The following is a 16,799-nucleotide window of genomic DNA, read 5'->3' on the forward strand; positions in this document are numbered from 1 at the left end:
GAAAGGAAGGGATATAGAGCGAGGAACTTAACACTCAGCTGTCTAGTAGGTATGAACCTCAGCTCCCAGCAGCCTCAGCTAGAAGACAGCAGCTGAAGCTTTATAATACCTGTTGCTGATACAGTGATAAAGTGATACAAAAATACCATGGTAAACTGCAGATTCTAGATATGGAAAAATGTGGCCAGGGCTTATTGTGTCCATGTGAAGGTTCTGTATAGCATGCATTTGTAAATGCGAGTATGAATTGCTATATTGCTCAATTTGGTCAAGGTATTTTCTATAGTCTGCAATAAGACTATGAATTGTCTTGCATATACCATACTTTGTCATTGATATTTATGGGAAGTGCCTATCAATAGGCAAGCAGATTCAGTTCATATAGCAAAAGAGGAATGTACACACCCAGCTATTATTATCATTTTGGTTCACCTTTAAGTTAAATTTTAGTATGTAATAGAATGGCCTATTTATAGCAACTTTTGAATTGGTCTTCATCTGTATAATTTTTTAATTATTTGTCTCTTCTGACTGCATCCAGCATTAAAATGGGGGTAGCTGACCCCATCCCCCCAAAAAATATTTCTGTGTAACATTATTGTTACATTTTATTACTTATCTTTCTATTCAGGCCTCCCCTATTCATATTCTAGATTCTCAATTACACCACTGCTTGATTGCTAGGATAATTTGAACCCTAACAGCCAGCTGCTGAAATTCCAAAGTGAATGCTGAGGTGCTGAATAAAAAGCTAAATAATTCAAATTATTATAATAATTAAAAAAAAATGAAGACCAATTGCAAATTGTCTCAGAATAGCACTCTCTACATCAGTGCTCCCCAACCAGTGGCTCATGAGCAACACGTTGCTCACCAACCCCTTGGATGTTGCTCCCCGTGGCCTCAAAGCAGGTGCTAATTTTTTAATTTCTGGTTAGGAGTTTTAGTTGCATAAAAACCAAGTTTAATGCCAAACAAAGCCTCATGTAGGCTGCCAGTCCACACAGGGGCTATTAAAGGAGAAGGAAAGGCTAAGTCACTTGGGGGTGCTAAAATGTTAGGCACCACCAAGTGACTTTAATCGCTTACCTTGTACCCCGGGCTGGTGCCCCTGTTCGGAGAAAACAGCACCAGCCCGGGGTACCTGGAGCGAGCGCTTCCTCCTTCTGGCTTCGTTTCGCTGCGACTAACACAATAGGCGCATGCGCAGTAGAGTGAAAAGCCGACTTCTCTGTTAAAGTTCACTTTTCACAAGTAGCCATTTATAGCTCTTATTTGCACCCCCAGGAACCTTTTTAATGCTTGTGTTGCTCCCAAACACTTTTTCCATTTGAATGTAGTTCTTGGGTATAAAAGGTTGGGGATCTGTGCTCTAGATCATACTAAAAGTTAATTAAAAAGGTGAACAACCCCTCTAAATAATACAAAACAAGAACATGTTTCTCCAGCGGAGTGCACGGCTAGAGCAGAGTTTCTATGGAAACCAGAAGTGCCGTCTCTTCATTGGTTGCTAGACTGGAGGGCACTGCCTCCCAGGGGATAGTACGGTGCATGCTGTGCGCCACTGATATGACGCCATTGCACATGCGTAAATTTAGCGTGATGTCATGGAATGCTTGTGTGCGTGCACATTCAAGAGATTTAAAAACCTGTTGGAGAAACCTGGGTGAGATTATTGTCGGTCTCCTGGGTAATCCGTAACACTTGACAGCTCTGCGTTTGGTAACCTGAGCCTTAAAGAACTGAGCATGCTCAGTTAGTCAAGAGCCAAAGTCAATTCCTAAGCGTGGGGACCGAGTGGGTTATAGGAGAAGAAGGAATCCCTAGTGACTAAGGGCAAGGGCAGACAAAGCGTTAATCCACTTCTCTCAGCCCTGTGCTTTTATGCCTGGCTGAGAGAAGCCAGACTGTGCTCACGCAGAGCGGATCTGCTTCTCTCAGCCAAGCAGGGCTGAGAAAAGCTGCTTAACGCTTTGTCTGCCCTCATCCTAAGGGGATGCTGCAGTCTTACCATTAACATTTTAACAACCGGAGTAGCAGGTATTTAAGGATTTCAAAAAAGGCTGTTCATTGACTAAATGTTTTTATGGGGGGGTTTACATGTCTTTTAATGTGAACAGGAGCACTGGCCCATGGTATAAGGTAAGTGGTTATCACTGGGGGTTGTCTAATATTTGGCACTCTCTCCCCCCCAGAGATTTACATTTTCCTTGTTATTTACAGTGCAATGTAATTTCTACTACTTTAAAGGGATATAGTACAAATGTATGTATGTTATAATTTAGCTTTAGCAGCTGTTACTCTGTTGCCACCTTCTGTCAGGCAGCATTATAGAATGGTGTGATTGGGCTATGTCTTTATAATGTGTCATATTACTTGACAATTTTGGATTAAGATTTAGTACTCTTACACAGGCTGTTTATAAGCAGGTTTGTGTGCACTTAAATGCATCAGTTAACTGATTTCTTCATATTCTGCCTGGTTGTACTCATGAGCTTTCAGAGTTTTTTTCACTGCATTTGCAATGTGCTGTATTTTCTTGTGACTGATGTGCATTCAAAAGACAATAGATCTTAAAGTGATACTGACAAGAAAAATGGCTTTTTAATATATGAATCTACATAAAAAATTACCTATAGGTCATGTTGACCATTCTTTGCTGATACAGCTGCTTGTGTATGTAATTCTTACTTGAAGTTCCTAAACCTGACAGTTTTGCCAACCTGACTGTCCCTTTTCAACCTGTCAGTTATAGCTTCTAATACTAATGGACTACTGCAGCACAAATATGACCACCGCTTCATAGAGGAACATGGGGGATCAGACAGGTAATCTAAAAGCATTGGGCAAATACTTTTATGGTAAACTTATTAGCAGCATGCAACGACAATGTTATGATAGATGTAAAAAAAGGTTTAATTTCTGGTGTCAGTATCTCTTTAATGCACTTAGGGGCCAATTTAACTTGCTGCGCCTAGTTAGCACACGGTATTACGCACGTAACCATTACTTTCGGAAAAGTACTGTTCTGAAAATTACCATTTCCCTGAAAACTGGAGGATGCATCACTCTAGGGCCAACACATACTTGAAAAAATCCCACTGCAAAGTCCATGTTGTGTTGCCAAAAGCTCAAGAACCACAATTCCGCCTACCCCAAGTAGGTGTTAATATTCGCACAGACTAATGTGATATTTAGCGCATTTAATGCTTCATACGTGTTTGTGAATCATGCGTTAGTATTATTTCTATGCAAGAATTAACGCAGTGCGAGGTAAATAACACATTTCGTTTTTTTGTGCATGCGATATGCGTCTTAACGCATGCGAAATTACTTTAATGAATCAGGACTTAATTATCGCATGCTTTTTAACGGAAAAAAAAAGCATGCGATAAGTGTTATACATATAAAGGTTATATATGCGTTTTTATGAGCATAGCATGCGTTTGTAAATACATAAAAATGCCTGTGTGTAAGAGCCTTAAAAAGAAGAAAAAATATTTATTCAAATAAAGAATGAGATAGCATTCCTAAGTACTTTCTTATCAGAAGAATAGAAGATTTAACCCATAGGCTTTGCTGTAGCAAAAGGAAAGAAAATTAAATAAAATAAAATTTTTATTCTATGCCTCCCTTTAAGTAACCGCTGTGTCCTCTGGCTCCCTGCTGCACCGCTCCCCACTGTGCCCTTTGGCTCCCTGCTGCATGCTCCGGCTTCCTGCTCCCCACTGCGTCCTCTGGCTACCTGCTCGCCACTGTGTCCTCCGGGTCCCTCCTCCCCAGCTCCCTGCTGTGACCTCCAGCTCCCTGCTGTGTTTGCAGACAGGTAGTAGCCAGGGGTGAGGACGCAGCAGGGGCCAGGTAAATTACCTTGGAGGGCCGGATCCATAGTTTGAGGATACTTGCTCTTGCCGGTGACATGCCATTCTGTCATATAATGTGCATTTAAGACTAGGAAATATAGTAATCTATTGCAGCATTTTTTAACATTTTTATTGTCCCACTTTTCCATTACTTAAACGTATTCACAACATAACTGGTGAAGGGGTGAAAAGAAGAGGCATGGGATGTGGATATAGGTAGCATTTGGACGCAGGGAAATCAACAAGTCACACATACAAGAATGAAAACTATGAAAATATTTGACTACAAAACTATTATGTTTTGTACATTACATTAAGAAATTAATCCATAGCTGAAGGCAAGTATGTATGACTGTACTTACACGTCAAAAAATATATATACACACATACACAATAAAATGAAAGCAAGGCACTCACAGGTCTTCTTACTACTGAAAAACTAGTGCACCCAGGCCAGTTAACTTTATATTTAGTTTAGTATCTGTATAGTAAACTTTCCATTCTTTTTTAACGACTGTCCATTTAATACTCCAGTGTAGTTAATATTATCTAAATATAAATATATATAATAATATATTAGTGATACAAACATGCTTATGAACATTGTTTAATGTTTTATCAGTGCTGTCAGTAAGCTGATAACAGATCCCACAGCACTTGGTAATATAACATACTTTATAGTGACACAAACATTACATGTGTGTATAAATGTGTATCAAAGTGTCTTTTTGTTACAAGCAGATGATCAACAATGATCAGCTATTCCACTCAAAGGTCAAGAAGTCTACAAATTCCTTTATGTGTTGCCGTCTCCCTAGATTTTATACCATGAAGATCTCACATTCCAGGCTGCACTGGGTTAGGGTAAGGCATATATGGAGGGGGACCTAAGAAAAAAAAGTGTAATAATTACCATTTAATAGGAGACAATAACCTAAACTACAAAAGGACACAGAGAATTCTTTTGAAAAACTGGATTTAAACCATGTAAATACAGAGATGCAATACACAATTAAAGGGCATTAAAGGAGAAGGAAAGTCAAAGTCACTTGGGGGTGCCAAAATGTTAGGCACCCCCAAGTGACTTCAATCGCCTACCTTCTACCCCAGGTTGGTGCCCCTGTACAGAGAGAACAGCACCAGCCTGGGGTAGCAGTGATTGCTTCCTCCTTCCTGGGTCGCTGCATGCGCAGTAGAGTGAAAAGCCAAACTTTAACAGAGAAGTCGGCTTTTCACACTACTGCGCATGCGCCTGTCCCGGACAATCAGCAGCAGCGCGAGTAGGAAGAGTGAAGTGCTCCGCTACAGGTACCCCGGGCTGGTGCTGTTTTCTCCTAACAGGGGCACCAGCCCGGGGTACAAGGTAAGCGATTAAAGTCACTTGGGGTGCCTAACATTTTGGCACCCCCAAGTGACTTTGCCTTTCCTTGTCCTTTAAAGGGGTGCTCCATATTTAATTTAACTTTTAGTATGTTATAGAATGAACAATTCTAAGCAACTTTTCAATTGGTCTTCCCTATTTATTTCTTATAGTTTTTGAATTATTTGCCTTCTTCTTCAAACTCTTCGTAGCTTTCAAATGGGGGTCACTGACCCTGGCAGAAAAAAATATTGCTCTGTAAGGCTACAGTTTTATTGTTATCGTTACTTTCTATAACTTTTTTTTTCTATTCAGTCCCTCTCCTATTCATATACCAGTCGCTCATTCAAGTCACTCCCTGGTTTCTAAGAAAATGGAGACTGGAGAGTTGCTGAACAATACTAAAAGGTGAACAACCCCTTTAAGAGTTTAGATTTTCTAGATATCTCAGATTAAGGATAAAACTTTAGTGAAAATTAGAGGCCCATTATATAAAACATCAAAAGTTGCAAACATCACATGTTCCCAGCATTATCTATAATAAATAAATTAATAAATAAATAATATAATAAAACTACCCAACTTCACACGGATAATGTTGATAATAATTCAACTGCAACTTCTCCTGTTTAACTAATGTTGTTTCTAAACTTCAGCATTCAATGCACACACAGGCAGGTTTCTATTATAGCCAATAAAAGGTGGCACAGATGGGTTTGGGAGTTCTCGGGTAGTGGTTCTCAAACTGGTCTCCTTGGCAAGGGGCATAACTGGGAATTATCTAGTTAAAGTGTTTAAAAACACCAAAGGAGGCTTGTAATTCTACAATACCTCAGCTATTATTGAAGTTGTACTTTCATCGGTGTCTAAAACACAAACACTGTTGCTACTTAACCAGTCTCAGGAGATTTTGCTGTTCTGACAAACCTGAGCTACCTACGTAATAAGGGAAATATTATGCAATTTGAATACCTCTGAACAGCATTGCTTTCATGAATTCTACTGTTTTATCAGTATTGGTTTGCTAAACGATTACATACATTTAGGAACAGGTTAGGCCTAATCATCTTTTTGTGTCATATTACAGTTTATAGCAAGGACATTGTATCAATATTACCAAGGTATTCAGTACAACAGTCAATTGTAAGACAATATTACTAAATATTTAAAATCTGTGAAAATACTGTCAAACTGCCTACATGAAAAACTAATTTGGATAAACATTTTCCATTTACCATACTGTGAAAATGTTATTTTTGCATATGGACATAAAGCATTTCGCAGTATTGTCAAACATGCAAAATGTTCCCAAGAGCTCACCATATTTTTTTCTTAAAGGGGTCCTCCACCCAAAAGCTATTTTTGAATAGTAATAGAAAATGATTTTATTTTCTTATTTGTAAATGTAATTGCTACTCCTGGCTCTGACTCTTGAAACAATGTTGTAATTCAGTTGATTAAAAGACCTGGATGAGACCTGAATCTTGTTACATTGTTTTAAGAGTCAGGCACAGAGGACAAAAACTAATACTGCTTCTACTAAACAAAACCACTGAGAAATGTTCATGAATGAATATATATTGGAATGTTCCTTAGAATTACATTTTCTTGTACTATGCAAAAACTCCATGGGAGTAGGAGAAGGGAGAGAGGACAGAGCTCCGCAGATTCTGGCAGCTGGGAATGAAGGATTTTTCTGAGAGAGGAAGTCAGATACAGAAGAACATGTTTACAAAAAAGGAGACAAGAAATCCTGTGTTTCTTTTGAGGACTCACTGCTGCATTTCTGTGAGTGCTTATGGCTGTATTTACATAGACCTTTCAGATAAAGCTTAGCTTTTACCTTTCCTTCTCCTTTAACAGCAATAATCCCATTCTGGCATTACCGTTCTTGATTCCCTCTCCTGTGGAAGTTGACTCCATAGCCAAAACCAAACTTTTTGCCCATATTTGGAAAATATTCTCTTTATGGCAAAAAATGAGTTTGAATACCTCGCCAACAGTGGTGGAGATTGTAGCTTTTCTACAAAAGGGCTTAAGTGTGATGGCATCAATAACTCAAGTAGCAGCCCTTTCTTGCATAATAAAGAGACGGATCTACCCGAAGTGAAACTTTTTTTTTTACAAAATGGATTCTACACATAGTTTTAGTTGGCAGTTTTTAAACTGATCCAGAAGGCTATAATATAAATGTCAAATGGGCAATATATTCCCTTTTTCAAAATAAACAACATGAGTCAATGGTTAGGGCTTTTGATGAAAATACTTTTTGCCTTTTGTTTTTATCACAAAAATTGTATAGGTTGTATTATTTTTAAACAGGGAAATGATTATTTATAAACAGAGAAAGCTACCCTATATTTGGTTTTGCATTACCAGCATACAATCCCCTCTCTCTACACCTTTTGTTGTGACTGTTTTGTAAATAGGAGTTCATTATGTAAAAGGATTATATGTGCATTGGTAAGATAAAGAAAAATATTTGATATTTGGTACATGTACCATCAGGGTCATGAACAGAACATGTTTCCTTACCATTTGGGTTGTAGGGTTGTTGAACTGGAGGGTACATTGGATACTGGGGACTGAGCCCATTTGCTTGGAACACTGGCACAAGTCCATATCCTGCTTGGGGTGGGACAAGATTAGGATCCATTTGATATGTTGGCTGCACAGGATATGGAGGGCATGAAGGTTGTTTTGGATAAATTGGCTGCTTCTGCGCTTGAGGGATTCCAGACATATGTATCTCTTGGGCTAAAGACAAAACTAATAAGCCAATGATCTTTGAAGAAAGATAAATATAAAGCAACGAAATAATAAAACTATAGTATAAGATATAAAACAAGAGCCATGGTGTAAAATTTGTATTTAAGCCTAACAGCTGACATCTTTTAACATAATGTATCACATTAATGTTATGTTAAATATTTAATTAAAAAAATAAATACACACAACAGTCATGTTCAAACCTTACCATCTACTATTGAGCACATAAAACTTTTGCTAATGATGCCACTTGTGTAGAGACACATGGCTAGTATATTAGAGTGCATGTGACTAGTATCCTGTTGCACTTGCATTCAAGGCATTCTGTCATTATTGTTATGGTATACATTTAATTTCTAATTTACACTGTTTACATAGCTAATAATTCACTCTAGCATTTAAAATTGTATTCTTGAACCAACAAATGTATTTTTTAGTAATAATATTTGTGTGTAGGCAGCCATCTCAGTGCATTGTGCCTGAGTCTGAGCTTTCAGAAGGAGCCAGCACTACACATTAGAAATGCTTTCAGGTAACCTATTGTTTCTCCTACTCCCATGTAACTGGAGGAGTCCCAAGCCAGACTTGGATTTCTTACTATTGAGTGCTATTCTCATACTGGGAGCTGCTATCTTGCTACCTTCCCATTGTTCTGTTGATTGGCTGCTGGGGGGGAAAGGGAGAGGGTGATATCACTCCCTCTCACAAAGTGCAGCTCAGCAGTAAAGTATGACTGAAGTTTATCAGCGCACAGGTCACATGGCTGTAGCACCCTGGGAAATTAAGAATATGGCTAGCCCCATGTGAAATTTCAAAATCAAATATAAAAAAATCAGTTTGCATTTTTGAAAAAAGGATTTCAATGCAGAATTATAATGAGAAGCTCTATGAACTGATGTGTTTAAAAAAAAAACATTCCCATTGCAGTATTCCTTTAAGTAAAACTGTAGGGTGTTAGAGGGGCACTTACAGGCATAACAAAACTGTTTATATAAGAGTCAATCTCAATTATATGGTTACATGCATGTACCCCATACAGGTTTTGTAAATAGTTAGAAACACTTGTATTCAGCTGTATGGAAAAAAATCCTTATCTTTAATGGCTGTTACTGGGTCATGTAAAATTTGAAAACTAATGCCTGCTCTCTCATCCAACCCTCACTTAATCCCATACTTATGCAGCTCTGTGACATCTCTGCTGACAAAAAATGCTAGGAGCTGTAGATTATATAATTATAAAATTAATTTAAAGTCCTGTGTAACTTGCTAGCAATATCTAAATAAATAATGATGATGACTAGCAGCAGCTAAATGAAAAGCAGGTTCTTCCCTTAGGAGACAATGTTATAATCAGAAAGACAAAGGTAGACAGAGGTAGGATATCTTAGCTGCTAGAAGGACCTTACTCAGTTTTTTAAACTATTCTTTAACTAGATTTAACTCACTGTGTGGAGTGGATCTGTGGTGGCGACGCTGATATAAATAGCAGCAGGAGCAGAAAAAACAGCAGACCAGAGTAATAATCACCACAAGAAAGAGAACAACAGCAAATCCAATACCAAACATTGTCTTTGGGCTGTGAAAGATAAAGTGGTTCAGTCTGCAGTTGACATATTCAAAAAATAAACAGAAACACAGGGAAAGGTAATATTTCCAGTAGCACTAAAGGTAGCCATACACTTTACTGTCAGTTTCTGATAAGCCCACTATGATGGGCGATATTGGGCTAATTCCATATTAGAACGATTGAATCAAAATGGCAGGTATCAACAAGTCAATGTGGTCCCCGATCCTTCAGGAAAATCAAACCTGCCCATTAAAGATCTGGCCAATTTTAGGCCAGATATCAGTTGAGTAGGCTAATCGGTTGGGCCCATACATGGGCAGAAAAGCTGCCAAATCGGTCTGAAGGACACAAATTGGCAGCTGAAATCTGCCCGTGATCAGATCAGTCCACCTCCATATCATATTGTGTTTTTCGATCATTTGTATTTTTATTATAGAACTGTACTAGAAAACAGAATGCTCAGTTACAGGCTAAGGTGGTTTCTGCACTGAGATCAAAAAGGGAGTTGGACAATAGAGTAAAACCATAGCAGGGGTCATTTATGATAACAAATGTGTTAGTAAATCATCCATATAAAGTTTATATTTATGTTATACATTCTGAGAGCAGAAATAAACAGACTGCTTACATTTTAATAACATAACATATATGGTTATAATAGTAGGAACAGGGAACAAAGCCAGACACGGTAAGATAGTTGACATATACAGTTTGGTTCATTGTGGATTATTAAGGGAGAACTAAACACTAAAAGGCTAAATTAATAAGGCTAGAAATGCTATATTTTATATACTGAACCAGCCTAATGATGCAGAGTCTCTACAACAGTAATGATCCAAGGCCTTTGTCAAAGGAGTTCACCATCTTGGATTTTGTCGGGTGTGTCACTGACACTCACAAGCTTAGTGTGCAGTTAATGAGTAGCTAAGGGGTCAGTGCAAATCACTGAGCAGAAAGTTAGTTTGTCTGTCATATAAGGTAATACTACCAGGCTAACTATTACGTTCTGATGCACTAAGCATAACTGACAGAAGCACAGCATGTGAACATAGTTGTGCCATTTACTCACACACTTCTTCTTGTTGTTATACATAGCATCTGCATTATTTCAGATGGTGGCTCAAGGTAAAATGTGTTAAGGGCAATATTTACTAATATGTGGTAAGATTCTATAATAGGGCACATGTTATAAATCGTCTGTTGGTTACATATTTATTATCCATGTATAGTTTTCCTTTAAATGAAATGAAATTGGGTTTCTCTACCTTTAGACCAATAAAAGACATTTGTAATGCAATGCAGTGACATCTCCTTTGAACTTTAAAAAATATAAATAGAATAGAATTAAGGTTGAGAGAAGAAACATAGATTAACAAAATTTAGATTGGGGTATGACATCCACCTTAGTGGTAAACATGTTTTCTGCTCCCTCTCACTGATTTGCTGAAGGGGGTTCATGCAGCAAAATCTCTCGTGGCAATTACCACAGCAGAATGAGAATACATAACAATTAAATCCAGGATGCCAGGCTCCATTTCTGTCTTCATACCAGAGGCAATCATTATCTGCTAAGACTGCAAAATTGAAAAAGAAAATATTTGGAACCAGTTAAATATGAACACTTATTTAAGTCAAATAAAGAGAACATGCAGAATAAACACTGTATATGCACACATATCTTTTTTGTTCAATTCTGCTGTGCATTTAAATCATAAATCATTCAAAGCATCAAGCAAAGATAGGTTTGTAATTTTCCTATGTTTATCTCTCATTTGTAATAATCATTGCAAATGAATGATCAATCTGTCAGAAAAGAGGGGACTCAACAAGACTGCTGCTACTCTAAAAATGTTAAACCAGTGAGAATAAGTGACATAAAATGGGTAGTTACCCTTTAAGCTAACTTTTAGTATGTTGTAGAACATCTTATTCTTAGCAATTTTCCATTTGGTCTTCATTACTAATTTTTTTATAGTTAACTATTTACCTTGAGCTTCTGCTTCATTGCAACTTTCAAATGGGGGTAAAAAAACGATTGCTCTGGAACCACCTCTATAAAAAGATGGGTAGTCAGGAATATTCAGGACTATTAAGCAAAAGTAAACAACTGCCTAGTGAAAAATCTACAAGTAAATAAATATTATTTTCAGTAGCTGTATTAGTGTGGTACATTTAAACTGTTATTTATGTGAACCTGTCACTATTGTACATTTTACGGGTATCCCTCATTTCAAGGTTTCCTCTTTCCATGTAGAAGTGAAATGATTTTTGCTATAATCAGGGTAACCTTCAAGGGGGTACAAAAGAACAATGGCAAAGGGTCTAAATCAGTCCTTTATGGTACATCACAGGGGGTCCAAATTTTATACTTGACAAATACCTGATAATAATAATAAAAAAAAATTAATAATAAATACCTGATAATTGGTAGCTCTCCAGTTTGGCATTTCAGCAACAACCTTGTTGCTAGGGTCGTATTTACCCTAGCAACCAGGCAGTTATTTAAAATGAGAGACTGGAATATGAATAGGCAAAGGATTGACTAGGAAGATAAGTAATAAAATTACACTCTAACATCTGTAGACAGTATTGCCAAAGTCACCCAAATAAAATTCTATGAGGCATGAGGTCTTCCAATGTTGCATCCACATACACTGCAGTACCAATTATGCACCCTGAAATCAACAAGATGTTTATTCCTTTACACACAGCTTAATTAGAAGGCATATTAAACATATATGCAATCATTATAATCAGGGTTGGACTGGGGTGTCCGGGCCCACTGGGACTGCTACTTCAAGGGCCCCCACTTTATCAGAAAGGTCTATGTAAATACAGCCATAAGCACTCACAGAAATGTTGCACTGAGTTCCCTGAGCTCTCTGCTCTCTCCTGCTCCCCCCTCCCTCAAGAATGCCAAGAACTCACTCCCCCCCCCTTAGGAATGTGGATCTGAGCCAATCAGCAGGAAGCTGACTCATAGGGGGAGATTTACTAATCCACGAACGGTCTGAAGGCGTCCGAATGCGTTTTTTTTTCGCAATGATCAGTATTTTTGCGACTTTTTCGTCGCCGTCGCAACTTTTTCATATGTTCTGTGACTTTTTCGTATATTTTCCGCAACTTTTTTGTCGCCGTCGCAAAAAAATCGGATTGGTTTTTTCGCCATTTCCAATTGCTCCATAAGAAAAAATTGCGATGGCGTCGAAATAGTCGCGCAAAATACGATAAAATCGCGGCGGCGACGAAAAAGTTGCGACATACGAAAAAATTGCGACGGCGATGAAAAAGTCGCAAAATTTTCGTTACCAATACGATTTTTTCCCTTTCGGGATTTGGATTCGTGGATTAGTAAATCTCCCCCATAGTCTCACTAACTAAGCATTTACACTTGGTCTGGGTCTCGGTGCATGAGTGAGGCATTATGGGAACTTTCTTTACACTAAAAAATTTTAACTAAAAAATCTATTCTACCCTCCCCCAATAATTGCCCTATCCTGAAAACTATTTGTTATTTTGAATGCTTTAGTAGAAAATACCAGTAAAAACTCGGCTTCCTGTCATTTGAACAAAGGCGATACGGCGATGCCGGGGAAAGTATCAGGAGATGCATGAACTATGCGGCGATCGATTGATCGAGCCTAGCCTGACTTCTGTATAGGAAGGACAACTACTATTTTATCTGTGAGACATGTATTTTGTCTCTATACCTGGTTTAAATGATGTTCTGGTCAGTATCATTTTTCTTAAAAGTGTTTCAAAATAATAGGAAGATCTGGTCATCTTTTTATAGGTTCTTTGTTTTAAAGGGATGAGATAGAACCATAAACTGTAGGAAGAATACAATTTCACCTGTAATTTAGAGTTGCTTCATCATCTAGCAAAAACTACATGCAGCAATTATAAGTACATACGTGATTTTACTTGTTCACAGTTAAACTGGAAATAGACAAATATTTGCTGCAAGATTTTACTTTTTTAAAACATGTTTTCTACCCCGCCCACTTAGTGACATCACTTTTGGTTTGCAGCAGTTGGGTAGCAGGTCAAAGCGAGTAAAAATGTGGAATGTGCCTTGTGCAGCAGCAGCAGCCCGCTAATTTCACTGGCGGCCAGAATACCGGAAAAAACCCGGTGGGTCCTGGCGGCCAGGGGAGCAGTAACAGGGATCGGATCTGGGCCGCCCCGGACGTGCTTCACTTACGCACTTTCAGGGGAGGACAGCGGGTGCGGGCGATGCAGCCACCGGGGCACCTTGGGGGGTGCGGCATCACCCTGCACCCCCCAGTCCGACCATGTTTCCCTATATTTCTCACTATCCAGAAAAATGGGAACAGATATTGCAGCAGCCCTGTTACCAGATCTCCGGTATTAGAGTGACTTCATAAGCCCACTTGTTTCTGTCTCTGCCTGTCCCAGGCCAGTGCCTATATATAGCAAGCTTACTAAAGACCTTGCTTACTGCTTTACATTGCAGTAAAGGTGGCCATACATGGTAAGATCCGCTCGCTTGTGACGGGTGGGCGATATCGGGCAAATTCAGTCATTTTGCCCTGCGGTCAAATGATCGAATTAGAATGGCAGGTATTGGCGCAGTCGGTTCAGGGACCGCATCAACGAGCCGATGTGGTTTCAGATTCCAACAGAAAAATCAATCCTGCCAGATTGATATCCGGCCGACTTCAGGCAAGATGTTGGTCAGGCAGGACTGATATTGGCAGCTAGAATCGGTGTATGGCCATGAACAGGGATCCCCAACCCGTAGCTCGCGAGCAACATGTTGCTCGCAGCCACTCTTGATGTTGCTCGCGTAGGTCTCCCTGCAGGTGTCAGTTAACCTGTTGGACAGGAAAACTGCTCTGGCCATATAAAGTGGGGACAGCCAGGAAGAACTTCATTATCGCAACTGTAAGTATGTCTGCGATCTCTTTTTCTCCCCCCAGTAATCTCTAGTTGTGTTCCCTCACTTGCGATCCTGCCTCCTGTCCTATCTCTCTCTTCGTTCCGAGTTCGGCCTGCTCCCTCACTTGCCATCAATCGTGCCTCCTGTCAAATCCAGCAGTCAGCAGTCGGGGCTGGAAAGAGTCACAGAGAGATCTTGTGGCTATCACTCACTGCTGGATTTGACAGGAGGCACGAACGATGGCAAGTGAGGGAGCAGGCTGGGAACAAAGGGAGAGATAGGACAGGAGGCAGGATCGCTAGTGAGGCAGCAGGAAGAGCTCGGAACAGAGGAAGAGATATGACAGGAGGCAGGGTCACAAGAGAGGGAGCTGGAGGAGTTAGGAAGGGGGGGGGGAGAGAAAAGTTTGTACTGCTATAACTGCTGCTGAATTTGACTGGAGGCACAATCGCAAATCAGGGAGCAGGGGGGCTAAGAAGGAGGGTGAGAAAAGATCCTGATCAGTCCTGTGAGCCTCCTGTCAAATCCAGCTGTTAATTATACCAGCACAATCTTTTGAGTTCCAGCTCCCCTCCACTGAATATTTTTTATCTGTTCCCAGCACAATACTTTTCTGGTAAGCCATCCTAGTGATCCCTTCTCCCCATGCCACTGCTGTGCCAATTTTTTCATATTTCATATATTTCACATTCTCTGTTACCCATTACCTTTTTACCAAACTTGCTGTACCAGAAATATGTTTCCAAAAAGTTCTACATCTTACATTCTTTTATTCCTTGTTCCTCTGTGCCATTATCCTGTCCACAATCTCCTCTACCTGATTGCTCCTGCCATTCTCTCCTCTATTTATCCTTGCTGCTTCTGTGTGCCATGCTGCCTGCCATTTGTACCCTCAAAGCTCCAGTGTGCCATACTGCTTCCCATCTGTACCCTCAGAGCTCCAGTGTGCCATACTGCTTCCCATCAGCTACACCTCAGATTTTCAAAAACTGGCAGAAAACATGCAGTGCCAGATTTCACACTGATATTTTGATATTATATAACATTTTAATATAGTGTATATTATTATTATTATTAAAAATTGTGTTTGCACTACTGTTCACGTATTGTGTTGCTCACGAACAAGTTTTGCAGCTGAATGTTGCTCACGGGGTAAAAAAGGTTGGGGATCCCTGGCCATGAAGAACAGCAGCTCTGTCAATCTAAGAATTAATAAAGCAATTACAAGGCTCAAAAACAGACAGCTCTGCCAGTGAGCGGATTCCTTATATGAATGACTTGATATGTTTCATGTTTAATGATATGCAAAAAAAAAAAATAAATAAAATAAAAAGTGCAACTTTGGCGGGGAATATCACACGCAGTATGCACACACTTGATGCGTACATGATACAAACACACAGTGGGACAACAAAACTGTACAATGCAACTCTAATGCGCCATTTGCGCATACAGCTACAATGGTTTCCTACTCACCCAGCGGTGACAGAGCGCAGAGCAGGATCCAGGCAGCTCCCAGAACCTCCGCTGCCATCTTCCAGCTCCCCCCACAAATGATGCAAACGCTGGGAGAAGTCGGTTGAGTAATCGAAGGCCGCGTTCTAGCTTGAACACTGCAGTGGGCCCAGAGAGGGAGCCTAAGGTTACTCAGCCATTCAGCTCTCGCTCCCTCATCATGTTTTCCTGACTCCTTACTGTCATACATACACACTCATGTCATGTGGCGGAAGTCACACGTATGGTGCTTTCACTGCCAAAGAAGCGATCTCTGCATATAAATCACCTAATCTAAATAAAGGACGCTTGCTAGTCTGTATTGTTTCTTGCTGAAGTATCACAGTAAATGCATTTGAGATTACGAAATGGCAAATTTCCTCACAGAATTTAACTTTGCTGCAATCCATGTTCTTAGTATAATGCAAGTATAATTGGTGGAACAGTTTGCTATTGGTTACTGGTTTTATTTCTTACCACCTTTGACTCATTTAATTGTTCTCCAATTTAACATTGCCTCAGTTATCTGGTTGCTAAGGTCTCATTTAACATATATAGTAACATAGTAAATTAAGTTGAAAAAAGACACACATTCATCAAGTTCGACCTTTTATGCCAATATATTACCTTGCAATCCTTTAAAAAATGCACAACACAGCCAGAAAATATTTGCTTCACAATTCTGTAGCCGAGGCAATATATTAAATTTTACTGGAACTCACCTGGTAAATAACATGACCTGGATGCACATTGCCCCGAGTCCTGCACAAACAAGGGAGTACACAGGAAATTTCCAATCTGCAATAGCAACTTAACAAAGGCAGTAACTCAGAGTTCGTCTGA

General features: G+C 39.4%; 1 protein-coding gene across 3 annotated transcripts; it reads right to left on the bottom strand.

Annotated features, from left to right (window-relative positions):
* Positions 1-3,481: 3,481 nt before the first annotated feature.
* On the bottom strand, positions 3,482-16,739 carry shisa4 (shisa family member 4). Of its 3 annotated transcripts, XM_018091360.2 has the most exons (6): positions 16,679-16,739; positions 15,939-16,075; positions 10,962-11,133; positions 9,438-9,568; positions 7,759-7,992; positions 3,972-4,750 (listed from the first exon to the last, which is right to left on the bottom strand). In XM_018091360.2, exons 1-6 carry the CDS (start codon positions 16,705-16,707, stop codon positions 4,701-4,703), a joined length of 753 nt encoding a protein of 250 aa, XP_017946849.1. In that variant the 5' UTR covers positions 16,708-16,739; the 3' UTR covers positions 3,972-4,700. The 3 variants fall into 3 exon arrangements, with proteins under 3 accessions (NP_001072683.1, XP_017946849.1, XP_017946848.1); NM_001079215.1 differs by lacking the exon at positions 16,679-16,739 and having other exon boundaries at positions 3,482-4,750; positions 7,759-7,980; positions 15,939-16,078; XM_018091359.2 differs by lacking the exon at positions 16,679-16,739 and having other exon boundaries at positions 15,939-16,301.
* Between the last annotated feature and the right edge of the window lie 60 nt (positions 16,740-16,799).

Source organism: Xenopus tropicalis, chromosome 2, assembly GCF_000004195.4.
Source record: "Xenopus tropicalis strain Nigerian chromosome 2, UCB_Xtro_10.0, whole genome shotgun sequence".
Classification (NCBI taxonomy): domain Eukaryota; kingdom Metazoa; phylum Chordata; class Amphibia; order Anura; family Pipidae; genus Xenopus; species Xenopus tropicalis.